The 15,975-nt window shown below is 44.3% G+C and overlaps 1 protein-coding gene across 1 annotated transcript; it reads right to left on the reverse strand.

The window, feature by feature from the left end:
* On the reverse strand, window positions 1–5,966 carry arxa (aristaless related homeobox a). Its single transcript, XM_085287336.1, has 5 exons — window positions 5,445–5,966; window positions 4,564–5,128; window positions 3,085–3,130; window positions 1,078–1,409; window positions 1–388 (listed from the first exon to the last, which is right to left on the reverse strand). The coding sequence occupies exons 1-5, from the start codon at window positions 5,632–5,634 to the stop codon at window positions 124–126; spliced, it is 1,398 nt and encodes a 465-aa protein (XP_085143462.1). The 5' UTR covers window positions 5,635–5,966; the 3' UTR covers window positions 1–123.
* Between the last annotated feature and the right edge of the window lie 10,009 nt (window positions 5,967–15,975).

Here is a 15,975-nt window from a genome sequence, read left to right on the forward strand (position 1 = left end):
GGCAAACAGGACTTCAGCTTCCAGAGGTACAAATGGGGTATTTGGAGAAGTTTTGGGTGGGTGGGGTGTCGTGGGATGGGACATAAGCCCAGGACGGGGAGGTCTAGAGCTGGTGTTGAGTGTTCAGCACACCTCCTTCCCTGTGGCTCCGGTGGGCAGGATGTTTAGCTGGGTGAGCTGAGCTGAGTGTTCCTTGGCCTTGAGGCGCAGCGCGGCGATACTCGAGGCTCTGCGGTCCGCTGCGGCTGAAGTAGTAGTGGAGGAAGATGAGGAAGGGTCAGGGAGGACGGGCCCCGTGTGGGAGGGGTTCTCTACAGGAGGTGCGGGCTGACGGAGGAGAGCTGCAGCGGTGGAAGCACTGGTCAGAGGACCCATACTGGAGAAGAGCCTGAAAGAAGAACAAAATGCAGAAATCTATATATATTATTTGAAATTAAAACCATATTCAAGTTTAATTTATGCATTTCACTCTCTTTGCTTCCTACATCAGAGTGCAGGATGACCCAAAATCCTGTCAGTGTGATGGCGTACGAAGAGGAACAGTATTGCCTGCTCATTAGAATTCTCAAACCTCCTCCTTGGAAAGATTTATGTCATGTATTCCATGCTGACTTCTTTTATATTAAAGCTAAATAGAAAGCATAATGGTGTATAATGGAGAAGGTAACTGTGGCATATGGAGAGTATCGTGTCACCCCTCCTCACAGCTTGTCTTGCACAATCACACGTTCTGTTAATTTATTAAGGTGTTTGACAGAGTGATTACATGCCACTGTGAATGGTTAACAGTATAACATATTTGTAATCAGACACTGAGATAAACAGTGAGGGAGTGTGACTGAGGATTAGTGTAAACATCACTCATTAGAGTTGCTGGCAGTTTATTTTAAGCTCTAATGCTGCTCTGCATTTTCTGTCTGTGTCTGCCTCTAAAATTGTTGTCATTTACTGTAAAACACAGGAATAAACATGAAGGTCAATTTTTTATTGGAGGAACAAAGTCCAACGGGAGATGCGTTGTCCAAAGAATTATCATTCATTAGATCCAAGGGAAGTCTGTCGATCGGTGCAGCTTACCTGCCAAAAGTGGGTCCAATAAAGGCAGGGTGGCGAAACATGGCAGCCGTGCCCAGGAAGGTGCCCAGGCCGAGTGGGGCAGCCAAGGGTGGGCCAGAGCCGTTGTGAGGTGGTGGAGCCAAGCCTGGGAAGGCTGCAGCTGCAGCTGCTGCAGCCGTCCATGCAGACTCCAGAGCTGGATGTGGGTGAGGAGGGAAGGGTCCTCCCTCTAGGTAGTGGCTGAGAGGATGGCCCGCTGCAAGAGGGCCTGGAAATGGCAGGCCTGACGGGTGGCCCTGCACCCCGGCCTTCTCGCGTTTCCTCCACTTGGCCCTTCGGTTTTGAAACCACACCTGAGGGCAGAAAAAGATGAGAAACACATTAGTATTAGGAGCAAGATGGCAGATACAACACAAAAAGATATTACTTTTACACTAATAAGTGATAAAGGAGAAAAGAAAGAGCAAATTTCCTACATAGAGGCAAAAGAGGCGTCTGCTCAAAGCTAGTTGTAACCCAGGTTAAAATTAGATCTATAACTCTCTATCCTGCTTACTTCACAGCAATGTCGCACTCTAATTAACATAATCTCTATTGAATGTTGTGTCAGTGTAGTCTAATAGTTGTCTAGTTCAGGTGGTGGCCAACAGGCGGAAAGTCACCGGTAATTACATGCAAGGTAAACCCCGCCGCTCACGGTCCCTTAAATCTACTTTCTGTCTAATTAAACCCTCCTCCCTGTAGACGGGCTTCGGGTGGGGAGAGATAATTAAGAGCGGTGTTAACAAAAGATCCAGAAAATTACCGCTGAACTGGCTCCAATAACAATTAATGCGCTTTAAATTAAATTCTTAAGAGACGTCGAACGAGTGACTTCCATCCAAGAGACTATTTAACTTTCCCACGCATCCACTGTTGCCCAGTTTGCACTGCAGAAGCACGGGACTCTCACAATGAGCAAAATGTCAACATGTGGAAAGTGACTGAACAGAGCAGGGGCTTGAGCGACAGGCACTGTGCGCGTGCACACACACACACACACACACACACACACACACACACAATTCCCAGAGGGCTGTTTAGCATTACACAGCCCCTCGGGAATTTATGAGTTTTTATCACCTCCTGATGGCGCCCGTTAAGTGATTTGTTCACCTACGGCCCCTAAAGAGACATCTGTTGTTTTACCTTCGGCCATAACATCTCGGAGCTTCCACCGTGTTTGAACTGTCTCTCTGGTTATGAGCCCGGGCTTTCGACATGCAAGCCACGCTTTCAGTGCAAAGCGAAGGAGAGAGGGAGGGAGAGAGGAGGGGGGGCATGGACGGATGGATGGATGGAGAGAGAGTGGGATTGGGGGGTTGTTGGTGGTGGAGGGGTGAGGGGGAGCAAACACCTTTAATGGTCTCTCATTCGCTCCCAAGTGCAGAGCATCGGATCAATGCAGGTCTATTGCAATCACATAATGGGAAATCAAATAGCATTATCCCTCCCCTCTTTCTCTCCCTCCCCTCCCTCCACCTCCTCTCTCTTTCATTCTTTTTTTTTGCACACGCACACACACACACACACACACACACACCTCGGCCTCGCCCCCTATCTGTGCCCTCTGATGGGAATTCAAACACCATCTCATCCCGGGAATACAGACAGTGTTTGCTCCTGCACTAAGTATGCTTTTTATGAATCGCCGGCCTCGGCTTAATAGCCACTAAAACGTCCCCCGTTTGCGTGTAATAACATTCAATAACAGGAAGGACCTTCCCCGCGCAGCGACTGGGGCCATTTAACACATTTTACTGTAATAAATTATTGCCTCAAATTGGCCCGTAATCGTTGATCCTCAATCAGTGACGCATATCACCGGTTATTATCCAGCGCTGCATATCGGAGACATTTTATAGAGGACAGATAAAACATTAGAGGATGCTGCTTTTCCTTTTCTCCCCTCCACCCCCTCCCTTATATTTGATTTAGTCAAGTCAAGCTTCTCTTTTTTTCAGATAAAAGAAACACGGAGCCACTTACTTGAACGCGGGCTTCGGTGAGATCCAGGCGCATTGCGAGCTCTTCTCTAAAAAAAATGAAATAAAAAGAATAACAAAGACAGAAAGAGGAAGGGAGAAAAAGCAGAGAGACAGTAAGAAAAGATTCAAGGTTACAGGCCACCATTTGGAAGCAACGCAGAATTGCTGTTTTGTCCCCTCCTGTTGTTCACTGTCAACAATAGACGACCAAAAATAGGCTGGATTTTTCCCCCTCTCTTCCCCGACATGAACTGCAGAAAGACGCCATAGCCATATTCTATTTTCCCTGTCACGGATGGAAAGAAATAGGCCTAGTGATTGTTAGATTTTCCTTAGCCAAGGCCTGTCACCGTAACAACATAATGGTTGAAATAATGACATCTAAACTAGCCTGCCACAAAGCAATTGACGCTCCCTTCAGCTATACACAAGATGAGCTCGCGGTTCAAATTAGACCCACGAGTCGCCTTAAAGTAGATCGACTGAAAAATAAAATAAAAAAAATATATGAATAATCCCCAATAGGAAAATTGGAAAAATTAATTTTGCGTGATGTTTCAGAAGAAAAGTCAGAAGTGTCAATTTAACAGAAAATGAATGAGATTGATTATTATTATTTGGTTATTTTATTTGGTTTTGGTTCAAACTACTAAAAAAAAAATAAAAATAAAAAATCCTGGATAACATAATTTTAACAAAATGTATAAAATATCAGCTTGTAAAGCTCTGGATTTCTTTCAGTGTGTGTGTGTGTATGTGTAGGAACAACGCGTTTGTACACCTGCCCTTGGGCTTGAGGTTAGGCCCTGACTTTGAGCTCGCAGTATCATGTCCAGCAGGTAACCTGAGCTGCTCCACTTAATTATTCCTCCACGCAGGAACACCGCTGCCATATGTAGAAGCAGGCACTGGGTTTCTTTCCTTCTTTTTTTAATAAGGGGGGTCTCCCCGTTAGCACTTACAGGCCCATTGTGCTCAGTTATTTAAAGCACGGATTTAGTGTGGGGCATTTTATGAGCTGTGATCGGCGCAGTGTCCTGTTACACACGCGTGGAATTACTGGGACTGTTTCTGAAAAATTTTTATGGGCTAGGGGAAGTGTTTATTTAAAAATAAATGCAATTAATTATCGCCTTCAGTTATGGAAGTATGAAGGAACATATGGCTCGTTTAAGGTTTAAGCGAGTTCATTTAACTCTTAGCTATAATAATAATAATAATAATAATAATAATAATAATAATAATAATGTAGGGCAACGCAGTTATATATATGTTTTACATGGAAATTAAAATTCAATTTAATAGGCCTACAATCGTCCCTTTTAAATTCGTTAAGGAGTGATGCAGAATAACTGAAAATAAACTGTATTTAATCAAGTTAAAATTTTACAATAAAAAAAAACAAAACAACAACATTTTTTCCAAACACTTCCTGTTTTGTTTTGTTTTGTTTTTTCTTTTCTTTTCTCTTTTCTCTCACCTGGTGAAGACATCGGGGTAGTGAGTCTTCTGGAAAGCTCTCTCCAGCTCCTCCAGCTGGTAACTGGTGAAGGTAGTCCTGTATCTTCTCTGCTTCCGTTTCAGCATCCCTTCCTCCGAGTCACTGCCCGCCGACAGACACACGCTGTCTTCCCCGTCCCTCACGTCCCCATCCCCGGCGTTCAAACTCTCCCTCTCCTCGTCCTTCGGGGATAGCGCCACCGCGTCCCCGCAGCCCTCTTCTTCCTTCCCTGCGTCCTCCTCGAACTTCAGCGGACCGAGCTCCACCAGTCCCATGCTGCCGTCCTCCGAGGCCTCTCCGGGGCTCTGGTCACCCTCTCCCCGGCTCAGCGACGCGTTCTCTCGGTAGGACTTGCTACGGCTGATGCTCACCTGTGGCGCCTGGCTGATTTTGAGGCTTTCGCTAGCTTGCTCCAGCAGGAGCCTTTCCCTCTCCAGCTTCTCTGCGTGCTCATGGAGATACTTCCCCCCAGGTCCGTACAGCCGGCGGAGCTTTGGAGGCAGGTGCATGTCAGCGCTGAGAGAGATTGGCTCTTTTGTTGGCCCTGAGAGAGAAGCGTGAGAAGGATGTCAAAAATATTGAACAGGCACTTCAATTTTCTTCAAAGCTAAAATAAAATGTAATATTTTCACCGGCCTTTAAAATGACCTGCTTAGTCGTGGAAACACTTTAATTAATCAAAGAGATTCTTGGGGCTATAATGGGCTCACCTACAAGCTTCATTAGAGCAACTCCTGCAGAAGCGTTACTCACATACTTTAGGGCTAAATTAGTTTGCTTTGTTACCAATTCACCCCTCCTTACAAAACTGCCAACCGATGTAAACTATCATTCCAATTTTCCCTTTAAAATAAACTCACCGTCGGCGGTCCTGTCGAGCTCCACTCTGCCGGGCAGACCCGTCAAACTTTGAGCCCCTATCAGTCTGACCTTACAGGGACTCCTGCGGCCCAGAATGCTGTCTATGCAGTAAGAGGAGAGCAGTGTCGGGGATTTACTGCTCTTCCTCTCGCCCCGGTCGTGGATATCTTCCTCAAACTGACCGCTCATGTCGACGCTTCGGTTTGTCTTTCGGTAACGCCTGTCAGTCTCCCTCTCTCTACCTCTCTGCCCTTCCTCTCTCTCGGGGTCTTCTTCTTCTTCTTTTTTTCTTCGGCTCCTCTCAGGCCGGCTCGTCTGTTTACCGGGACCGCTCACTCCTCCCTCCTTCTCCTTCTCCTCTCTCCCCTCTGTCACTCCTGTGTCACACTCTCAGCTAATGACAGACAGCGGTTTGGCTGCCTCGCGTTGTGCTCCGGGTCTGCCAGGCGTTTCTCCGCTCCGCGCGCTCGCTCAGCATAGGCTACGTGTGGGCTGTTGCTGCGCTCTTGATTGGCTGGTGTGTGTATGTGGGGAGAGAGACAGCGCGCAGCTGCTTTATATATTTTACATTAAAGTTAATTTGAGGGAGAGGCGACAAAACCCGACATGGACTTCACATTCCTCCGCGGAACGGACTCAAGCGGATGGAGCAGCAAAATCCAAAGAAACTAAAAAAAAAACAACAAAAAAATAACGACTTCTCCAGCTCGTTGGTGTAAAATGTCTCGAACACCTTTACTTACTCTAATTTATTAGCGATATAGCCTCATAAAGCAATGGGGTGCTGACAGGCTAACAATGTCATTAGCACAATGACTTTGGAGGAAAGTACCACACATAAGGCTACAAAGCACAATTTCACAGCTTTTTTTCCTTCCCCAGGTAACACGCCATTTCATTTCAAAATAAAAGCACACGCGTAAACGATAAAAATAATAATAGCTGACTTTTAAGTTGATGTTGCTGGCTTACTGGTGCTAGCTAACCGGGTATGTGCATAAAAGAGAGTTGGGGCCTATCAGCTTTTTTGGGGTAAAGGCCCACTAACAGCTAGCCTACCTGCCAAGTACATTGTATATATAAAATATGGTATTAGCAGTATAATTTATAATACTACTCGGGACTAGTAATGCCCATAATGACGAGGATATTTAGATTTTTTTATTAGTAATTTTATAACATAACGATAACATTAAAAAATACTATACTAATATAATAATAATAATAATAATAATAATAATAATAATAATAATAATAATAAGGAATAGGCTTTTGTCTTCTTTGATCATTCCATGGTCTTTATTATTACTTTTCTACTATAATGATAACTATAACATTTTAGGCTATGAGTTTAGTTTTAAACTCATGGCTAATCCTTGTGCCAACATGCAAAAAAAAGAAAACAAAAATCTGGCGCGGAGTTTGTGTTTAACCACTGCACCTGCGTGAGCCACGTCACAGACTGAGTCACATAGAAATATAAAAGATCAACACAGAGATCAGAATTTTGTAGCTTTTAAAAACAAAAGTTTATTTTGACAGGAGTATAAGCATTAATGCATGCATCTAATTAGTCTATCTATCTATCTATCTATCTATCTATCTATCTATCTATCTATCTATCTATCTATGTCTTACTTTCTGTCTCTCTTCAATTGCCTGCTCTCTGCTGGAGTTGGGGATTGACTTAAAAAGTGAGGGTGGCGCGCGGTGATGAGACGCCGCACGGGGAGTCGCAGGGACTCCGCTGTGGAGAGGGGGAGAGATGGAGAGATGGATCGAGAATGTAATTTTAAATGAAAGTCTATTTAACCCGCTGTGAATGGCATGACCCCTATCCTCGCCTCAGAGCCCATCACTGTTAAAAGGATCATTTTCAGAATTCAATCCAAAAACTTCAGCAAGCTGCAATTTACTCTCTCCCACTCTCTCTCCTCTTCCCCTCAGTATATATCTGCCCAGCTAGAGCTTCACAGCAGACGAAAAATAACAATAAAATATATGTCCAAGATTGCACAAGCTGCCCCCCCCCCCCCCCCTTCTCTTCTCTTTTATCTATTTTTAAGTCAGAGCTTTACGGCCCCTTTTGTGATTGGAATTGGAATAAGAGCGCAATTGATCTCAGCAAAGTTAAGTTAAGGTGCAGGTCGCTTAGTATTAGAAGAAGGTAAACCCACCTAACTCGGTTTCATCTCCTTTTTTTCTTTTCATTTAATAGCCTTACAAAAAGTTAACATAGCTGCTTTTATAGAAGTATCGGCGGGAGTGTAATATGAGAGGAAAAGTAATGCTTTTTTGATAGCATTAACCTTTCGTGGCGCACATTTCCTCAGAGGCCTGTGAAATCTGCGACACGAGACGGCACAAAGACAACAGCCAATATCGTCTCGTCATCCGCGTTCACGATAAAACACGCAGTCCTGCATGCTGTCACCTCACTGATGGTGTCACATTTAATCTATCTGCAACTTTTTATTATCATTATTATAATTTTTCTTTTATTTTGTGGTGTCACAAACGTCCGAGCTTGTTTATTTTGCACGCAAATCAATGTAATGAGTGTAATAACAATATAAAATGTTATGCCTTTTCCCTGCGCGGTCACAAACAGACGTGCGTAATACAGACGGGTATTTAGAGTCGCTCTGTAATTTGGGGGCCACAATTTGATTCATTTATCCGCACACTGTTATTAACCCTGTGGAAAAAGAGATGTCAGCCGCCATTTCAGCCAGCAGGACATCCGCGCTTTGTTTAAATGCACTAATTACGCGCATACATTAGAGGGGGACGGAATAGCCTGAGCGTAATTTTCACATTTTTCAGTTTCCCGTCTGTTTGACGTGCAGGTGAAGAGATGGCGGAAAGAGGCCGCCTTCAGTTGCAGCGCCACCTCCCCACCCCCTCCCCACCCTGTATTTTCATAACATCCTAACTTGATAATATCCAAAGGGAAACACCGGCTTGTGCGCTTTTCTGTTCGCTTAACGCTCGCATACTGTGGCTGTGCAGCTGTGAACTAGACCCTAGAAGTCCAGAGGCCTCTCAACACATTCACGCCAGTAGGAAACTAATGACGCATTTAGTAGTGCATGCGTGCATTTTAATGGCGTGCCTCGGCCTTTTTTTTTTTTTAATCTGTAACGCATGCCTCGTCCTCTCTGAAGGCCATGGAAGTGATACTCATGAAGTCCATCTAGGGCCAGCAGGTTGCGGTGGACCTATAGCAGGTCATTCAGCTGGCGCCATCTTCTGGACGGAATAGCAAATTGCTCGCACAGGTGAGCATATTGCACCATTCATGTGTAACCGCGCTTTCCTGCTCCATCCTCACCACTGCCTGTATTGCCAGTTCATATGGGTGGATTAAATGTAATCAAAGCGGAAACCTCCACCCACCTTTAGGAGACAGGTCTGCATGTGAGGCATTTCATATTATTATATTATTATTGTAATAATTTTTTTAAACTACTAATTTGCCGTTGCGTTTTCCGCTGCCCCCTCAAGTTTGCCTCCGCTTTGCATCGCCATGTTGCACCAACTGTCCTTGGTGACGACGGCACATCCTCCATCCATCCCCGCGCTCTGACATAATTGGACACTTGCTCTGCTTGAGAGGCCAAGCAGGAAAAAGAAGGAGAGAGAAAGCGAGTGTGTGTTGGGAGGGGAGGGAGGCTTTTAAGGCGCGCGTAAGCAAAGTTAATTAGCGGTTATTAACAGCCCGCATAATGAGAGCGAGAGGGAGTCAATTTAATGACTTTGTTAGCGCGAGTTCAGAGCGACAGGCGATGATCGAAACAACAAAGACGAGCGCGCACGCAGCCATCATGCGTAATTTCCAGCGGTAATGCGGTCTGATCAGAAACAAAGGGTTCTAATTTCGTTCAACTGACTCGATAATTTGTCCTTATGTAAGGAAAATAATTAATGACTTAATGCTTCAACAGAAGTAGCTTTCCTTGTGAGAGGGTTTTTTTGGAGGCCTAGTTTGCTGGAGAAGGTGGTAAGGAAATCAATTTCCAGACCCATAATTATTTACATCATGAATTTAAAACGTGGACGTGTGCCTCTGCTCCCAGTTAGTGCGCAGACGAGGGAGAGTCTATTAGGAGAGGAGAGAAGGAGTTTCGCAGTCTCCTTCTCTCAAGCAAATTGTGTGTGGCAACAAATGGGCCACTTGTTATAATGTAGGATAATAGATTTAGATATTAGAACAAACAGCAAACCGCGAAGGATATGGACCGGATGTAGTTTGGCAAACCGTTAAATGTAATAATAAATGCAATATTTAATGCAGTTCATCAGTGCAGATCTGAAGGGTTTGGTGGCAGATGATTCCTGGTTATACTCTGGAGTCCAGCCTCATTCACGGCTGTATCCCCCCCCCCCCCCATGTGCAGGTCACTGTGGCTACCGCCTCGCAAATCATCCAAGCGCCTGCATGCGCGTCTTTACGCATGATTTCATCATTCCACAGATGGGTTGAGTCGGAGGAAAGATGTGAGCGCCATTATCGATTGAGGGAGCATGAGACGCCTGCGGGCCACTCTTGGATTCATGGCAGGTGGATAGGTCACCCACACGAGAGCGGCAATTTCACGGCCCTCATTGTCTCCACTGATTACTGCTTTGATCACAGGAATCAAGAGCCCGAGACTCTCGTAAACCTCCAGCGTGGTCCAGGGAGCTCGCGAACTGAAGAGGTCATCATGCTTCATCATCACCATAACCATCGACATCATCATCCTCATCATCACCATCCTCATCATCACCGCTAGTTGACCATACCAACCTGGGGCGCTGTGTGTTTTCACAGGCGCGTTGCCCTTTTATTGATTGCGTGCCTTAATTTTAATTCGATTGCGCGAGTGTCAAAAATTCCGCAAGAATCATCCTAGTAATGAGATAATCAAAGTAATATATGCAAATCAGTTATGTTGCCAGCTTATCAAAACCGGAGTGCCCCCCCTTGAGTCTGAAGAAGTCCATTTATTCAGTTAGTGGCAATACCTTGCGCAAATGGCGCGATGCAAATGACAGTTGATTAGACTAAATTAAGAACCTCGTTTCTCCCTGACCTTGTCTGAGTTTTATGTAAATTCTTTTTTTCCCTTTTTTTTTTTTTTTTTTTTTTGCTTTAATGTGATAAAAGTGCATTTTTAAAACCTCCGCCTTTGTAGATCTGAACAATATTTTCCACGAGAAAAACAATGGCCAACCTCAAAACATAACTCAGTGTGTCAGTAGCTTGGATGATCCCCTGACTGGCTCTTTTGTGTCTGTCTTGCTGTCTGTCACAAATCTCAGTATACCTTGACCCTGGTGCAACACCCACAGTGACAGAAAGTGTACCGTGATAACTTCCTTGCTGTGGGGGAGTGTGCCTGGAAGATGGACTAGGTGTGGGCGCCTCTGGGTGTGGGTCTCCTTGTGTGTGCCTGTGTGTGTTTACACAATTATGTGTACTCATGTGTGTACCATAACATATTGTCTAAGGAGACAGAGAGAGTGCAGTTCAGACTTCCTCTCTGTGGGGTGTGCGGGGCCTGTAGATGGGAAAGGAATAAATCCAATATAGATTGCAGGGCTGCGCTGCCTCCCGCTGGGGACCCTCAGACTTGCAGGCCAGGATCGAAGTGCTTTTCTCCACCTAAATTGGCCCGAGAGGCCGCAGGAGCAGCCGAGCTACACCCCCAGCACTGGGACTGCCTACGACCTAATGATGGTGCTGGGGACAGACGCAGATATACTCATGCGTACACACAGACGGAGATGCACGCGTTTTATACGTACACACCCGAAACTCACACGCAATCATGCCCAGATTGATATAACATCAGTCACACTCTTGCACCAGTCAAACACACACTTTGAGAAGAAAACCACACAGATATAAACACACCCTCCTCGTTCTCTGATGTTGAACACACTCATTCCTTGTCCAAAGACCATTCACCTCAAGCCTTCCTCTTCACATCTTAGGCCACCCCTCAAACCTACCTCAGCTAAACTACAGATTTAGAGGAGGCATCCTCACTACCTGTTCGCACACTCCAGAGAGGGAGGAGTGAATAGCATAACTGGCACCACACCAAGTGTCTGGACTGATATGCACTGCTACCATTTGGTTCCCCTGCAAGGAAAACACCACCAGCTCCCCAATGCCATTACGCTTCCTGCCAAACGTCCCGGCACTGTCATTTTGGTTCTGTCCAGGGAGCTAATTCTATTTGTGATGATGTGCCGCTGGGAAGGGTCCAGAAACAGTGTGACAAAATATCCTATAGATGGACATTTGTGGCTCAGTGAGTCTCGGTACCCGCTCGCAGGGCATTAAATGAACTACATAGCTCATCTCTAGAGTGTAGAGCTGGAAGATGTCATGAAAGACCGTGTGCCTTTTGCAGATACAGTTACATTTCTGCATTTTATAAACCATTTTAAATCACTTTTCTTTTCATGGGAAGATTTACGTCATCTTTCTAAACAGATTATTCTATAATGCAGATCGTAGCGCGATCTCACCAGCTCGCACGTCACAGTCTTGCTGGCTGTCTTCTCTGTTGCAGGGAACTCACTTATTACAAAATGAGTGTGGTTAAAAAGAGGATTCAGTGTTTTTAAACTGTTTCGTGGTTACTGCAAAGTGTAAGAGTTTATAGATATGCTATACCGTTTGCTTTGTAAGGCAGGACAGAGCTTTCCCATCCTGTAATAACACTGCTATAGAGCCACTGATATCCTGCTTTTTTGTGTTTGCACTACCATCTTGTATCTTTTCTCTCCTTCGTTTTGTCTTCTCTACTATTTTCCACTTTGTATTTTCTCCCTTTCAGCTCGCTCACGCCTCTCTTGTCTCTTGATACTGACACATCTTTTACCCTGTTGTCTTCAATAGTCCACTTGTGTCTTTGCTATGGAGCAATTCATTCAGTTGTCCCTGGCTACACCCGGCTGTTTTTTTGCTTGCAATTTTCACGTATCGCCTTTTATTTATTTATTTTTAAAATTTAATAACTCATCTATGCCCTTGGGGAAAGCACATTTTGAGTTTATGCGTGTGTGTTTGTGTGCGGCGCAGACACAGAGGATGCATACTAAATATCCTGAATGCAAAGATAAGTACGTGCAGTACACAAACATAGGCCAGAAACACATACACGACAAAATCCTTTTGACATCAATAATTGGTAAATCCTCTGATTAACTTGTAAGAATTGTCCTTAGAGTGCTTAAGTAATTGTGTTTGTGTGTGTCCTTTTTTATTGCATGCACCCCCTCTCTGTAAAGCACATCTTTATAACCAAGCAATTCCAAAGCAATTTTCTCTGTGGGAGGAGAGTGTAATTTTCTATTCTGTGACACTGTGATGTGTAAGAAACTGGGAGCTGGCGCTAAAAGGTGTCTGTAGTGTGTGTCTTGGTGTGGGTGTGAGCCACTTTAATGGCCAACGTGGGGCGGGTGGCGGTGGTGGTGAGCGGGTGCATGTCAGGAAGGCCATCATTTAATGACTCCCAAATAGTGCCCTCCTCGTTAGAGCTATCGTCCTGGAAACGCGGGGCTGTGAACCACGAGAGCGCCACACGCTGCAACAGTCTTTTATCTTCATATTAAACCATTTGCATAACATTACCACGATAGATAAGATTCAGGAGATACTCAACCTACTCAGGGAGCGACAGAGAGAGAGTAGACACAGGAGACACAGAGAGGGTATACTACATGTCCTTGCAAATCTAATCAGCGTTAAATGGAGCTGTCAAATGTGTGTGTGTGTTGTGTGAGTGTGCATTTGCTACTGGAAGGCTCATGTCAGGAGTCATTTAACATTAAAGCGCAACAGTATATAACAGGGCTGTAATTACAAAATGCAAGAATCCAGATGTGACATCTAAATACAGCAGTCATTTATCGGTGATACACAAAATAACACCAAATGGCGTGTGTACTTATATGTCCTTCACAAAGTTGAGTTTTAATGTTTTCTTTTTCTTAACGTGTCGCACAAATTGTATTTGTGGCAGCAGCTCTACAGAATACAAAGAAGTAGCTAATTAGAACAAATTACATTACTAGCATTTTCAAAATTGCAGACATTATTTGCATTGACGGCAGCATTTTGTGCAGCATCAGCAGACTAACAAAAGGCTGAAATTCGTGTTTTTTATAGGCACACCGAGCTATGCTGTTTAAAGTGGTTTGCTCTGTTCTGAGGACTGTCGGATCTGCAGCTGCTCTTCCCTGCTCAAAGAAGAAAAGACTTATTCCAACAGAAAGAGCAGGAAAATGTGCAAGCACACGCTAATTAGTTGTTGCTACTTGCCACTACCCGATTAGCACAGTCAAGAGTCCTGTTGATCTGTACAGTATATTGCGATTAGTATGGATATAGTGTATGCCACTCTGCCACGTCTAAGCCACTCACAGGTGGAGTGAATAGCATCGACCATCTCATTACAAGTCTCTGTTCTTCGCAATCATGTGGATTAGTAACACTCCCCGATGGCACCAGCCTCCAGCTGGACAATGTGCCTCGCCCCCACCAGTGGCTCTGGTTATTAAAATCCTGTATTGAGCCTGAAGCTGAGCATTTCTTTGTCGCTATCTTGGCATTTTGAAACTATATGTGATAAGTGACGGATACTTCAGTTTACAGAAGGTAAGGCTAAGCCCACCCTGCTTTATCGTCCTTTTGGACACAAACAGGGAAGATAAGAAATGAAACTAGAGACCGAGAGCGTGAACTGACCAGGAAAGTACTTTCTGCAGTCATACTTCAAGAAGCAGAGGGCTGTTTTCCTATTAATTTCTATACATCTATAATTTTTTTTGTAGCCAGATCCCTGTTCTTCATTAGGAATTAAGATTTTAGGCAATTCATCTTAAGCTTTACTATGTTGATACTTTACTTAATACTCCATAAGAGCTACTTAGGAACTGCTCACAAAGAGCCCAAAGTGCTGAACTGTTCTCAAACCTCCACAGATCCCAAACCGGTCGAGCATCTGGAAGCTGTATCGGAATCAAACCTTCACCACTGCAGCCCCCTAGTTCCTGTGTCCAAACCGAGATAGATTTGAGCTGTTTTGATGACATGAAGAGGACTTGCACAATATTTGTAACAAGGTTTTAATGTTGTGGCTATAAACACACTGGATTACAATTCCCTGCTCAGACTCTGGTAGAAGTTTAAGTGTAGTTTAAGGGTATAAATAGTATATTTTAAAAGTATTATGACAAAGCTTCAGGTGAATGCTTCAGGCCCTGACACTGACTCGATAAGAGAAAATACCATTGTGCTGTTCAGCTATGGTTTTATGTATGTGTGGGTAGATGATCACTGATCGACAGCTTCCTGACTCTGCTTGCTTGAAAATACCCAGTGGAACAGGGCAACATATAATTTTTATGTGTATTACCACACATTGTCCCTAGCATACATCTGATCAGTTTGTGAAAAACAAACAAACAACAAATAAATAACAACTGTGAGCCATACAGGACACTTAAAGAACTAATTCAACCGAATAACATACCAGAAAATCGTTTTTTAAAAGGTTAATCTCTCTTTGATATTTTTAACAATACTTTACCTGAATAATGTTTTTGTTTCTCAAAGCAGAAAAAAGGTTTTGTCCTTAATGCCTGTCACAATAAAAGACTGTACACAGAAAGGTCTGGGCACAGATTGAAAGATACGCTGTGTCCTGGATCGGGTGGTATATCACGGAGGATTTGACACTATGTTTTCTTTCTGTGTGTATTTTGAGTGAACTGAACCTTTAATGGTAAGACTAAGGCTAAGGGGGCAAAAATGAGTGTAGGCTACTTGCATGTGATATGAAAGGCTACAGATGCCATCACAAAACAGAATACTTACTCTATGTGTGTGTGTGTGTGTGTGTGTGTGTGTGTGTGTGTGTGTGTGTGTGTGTGTGCGATAGAGAAAGAGAGAGATTGCTTGTTTATGCACACTGGGATAGACTGTGCCAGGTGAGTGTACCGTTTACCATCAAACCATTGAATTCAGCAGGCATCTAATAACAAAGCATTTATGGCCCACTTACGCATGCATAGATATAACTGTCAGTAGGAAATAACAGTCCCTTTTCTCCGTCTCCAGCTATTTCTTCTTCTCTTAAAACACACAGGCACCATCCGGATTGGACCCAGATACTCTAGAATTCTATCATCAGACTCGGGGATGAAATTAAAATCGCTCATTTTCTTTCTCCATACAAGGAGCAGATCAATTTCCGGAGACTGGGACGTGATATTTTCCTGCCATTGGGCTTTCTCGTCTTTGGCACAGCACCCTGACTGGCTGCCAGCGGGAGGCCCGGGCCTGACTGCACGCCTCGCCGGAGAACAGTTACTTCTGCCGCGGCAAGTTTATTTGCGCCTCGCTATGAGAATTGCCATCATTTACCCTTCCCCAGCGCCCCCCTCCAGAAAGAGAAAAGAAATAGACAAGCAGGGAGAAGCGAGGCAAGAATGAGAAAGGCGAAATTGATTCTTTTTGATACATGC

The sequence above is a fragment of the Mchenga conophoros genome, linkage group LG9 (assembly GCF_057382185.1).
Source record: "Mchenga conophoros isolate Kocher_MC1m ecotype Shallow Benthic linkage group LG9, M_conophoros_male_GT1.1, whole genome shotgun sequence".
NCBI lineage: Eukaryota > Metazoa > Chordata > Actinopteri > Cichliformes > Cichlidae > Mchenga > Mchenga conophoros.

Bases quoted from the DNA above. Each gene is read 5' to 3' on its own strand.
- arxa (XM_085287336.1), bottom strand. From the start codon at position 5,634: ATGAGCGGTCAGTTTGAGGAAGATATCCACGACCGGGGCGAGAGGAAG. The intron at 3,131-4,563 runs GTGAGAGAAAAG...CATTTTTTTTAG, and splicing joins TACCCCGATGTCTTCACCAG to AGAAGAGCTCGCAATGCGCC. The intron at 389-1,077 runs GTAAGCTGCACC...TTCTTCTTTCAG, and splicing joins ATTGGACCCACTTTTGGCAG to GCTCTTCTCCAGTATGGGTC.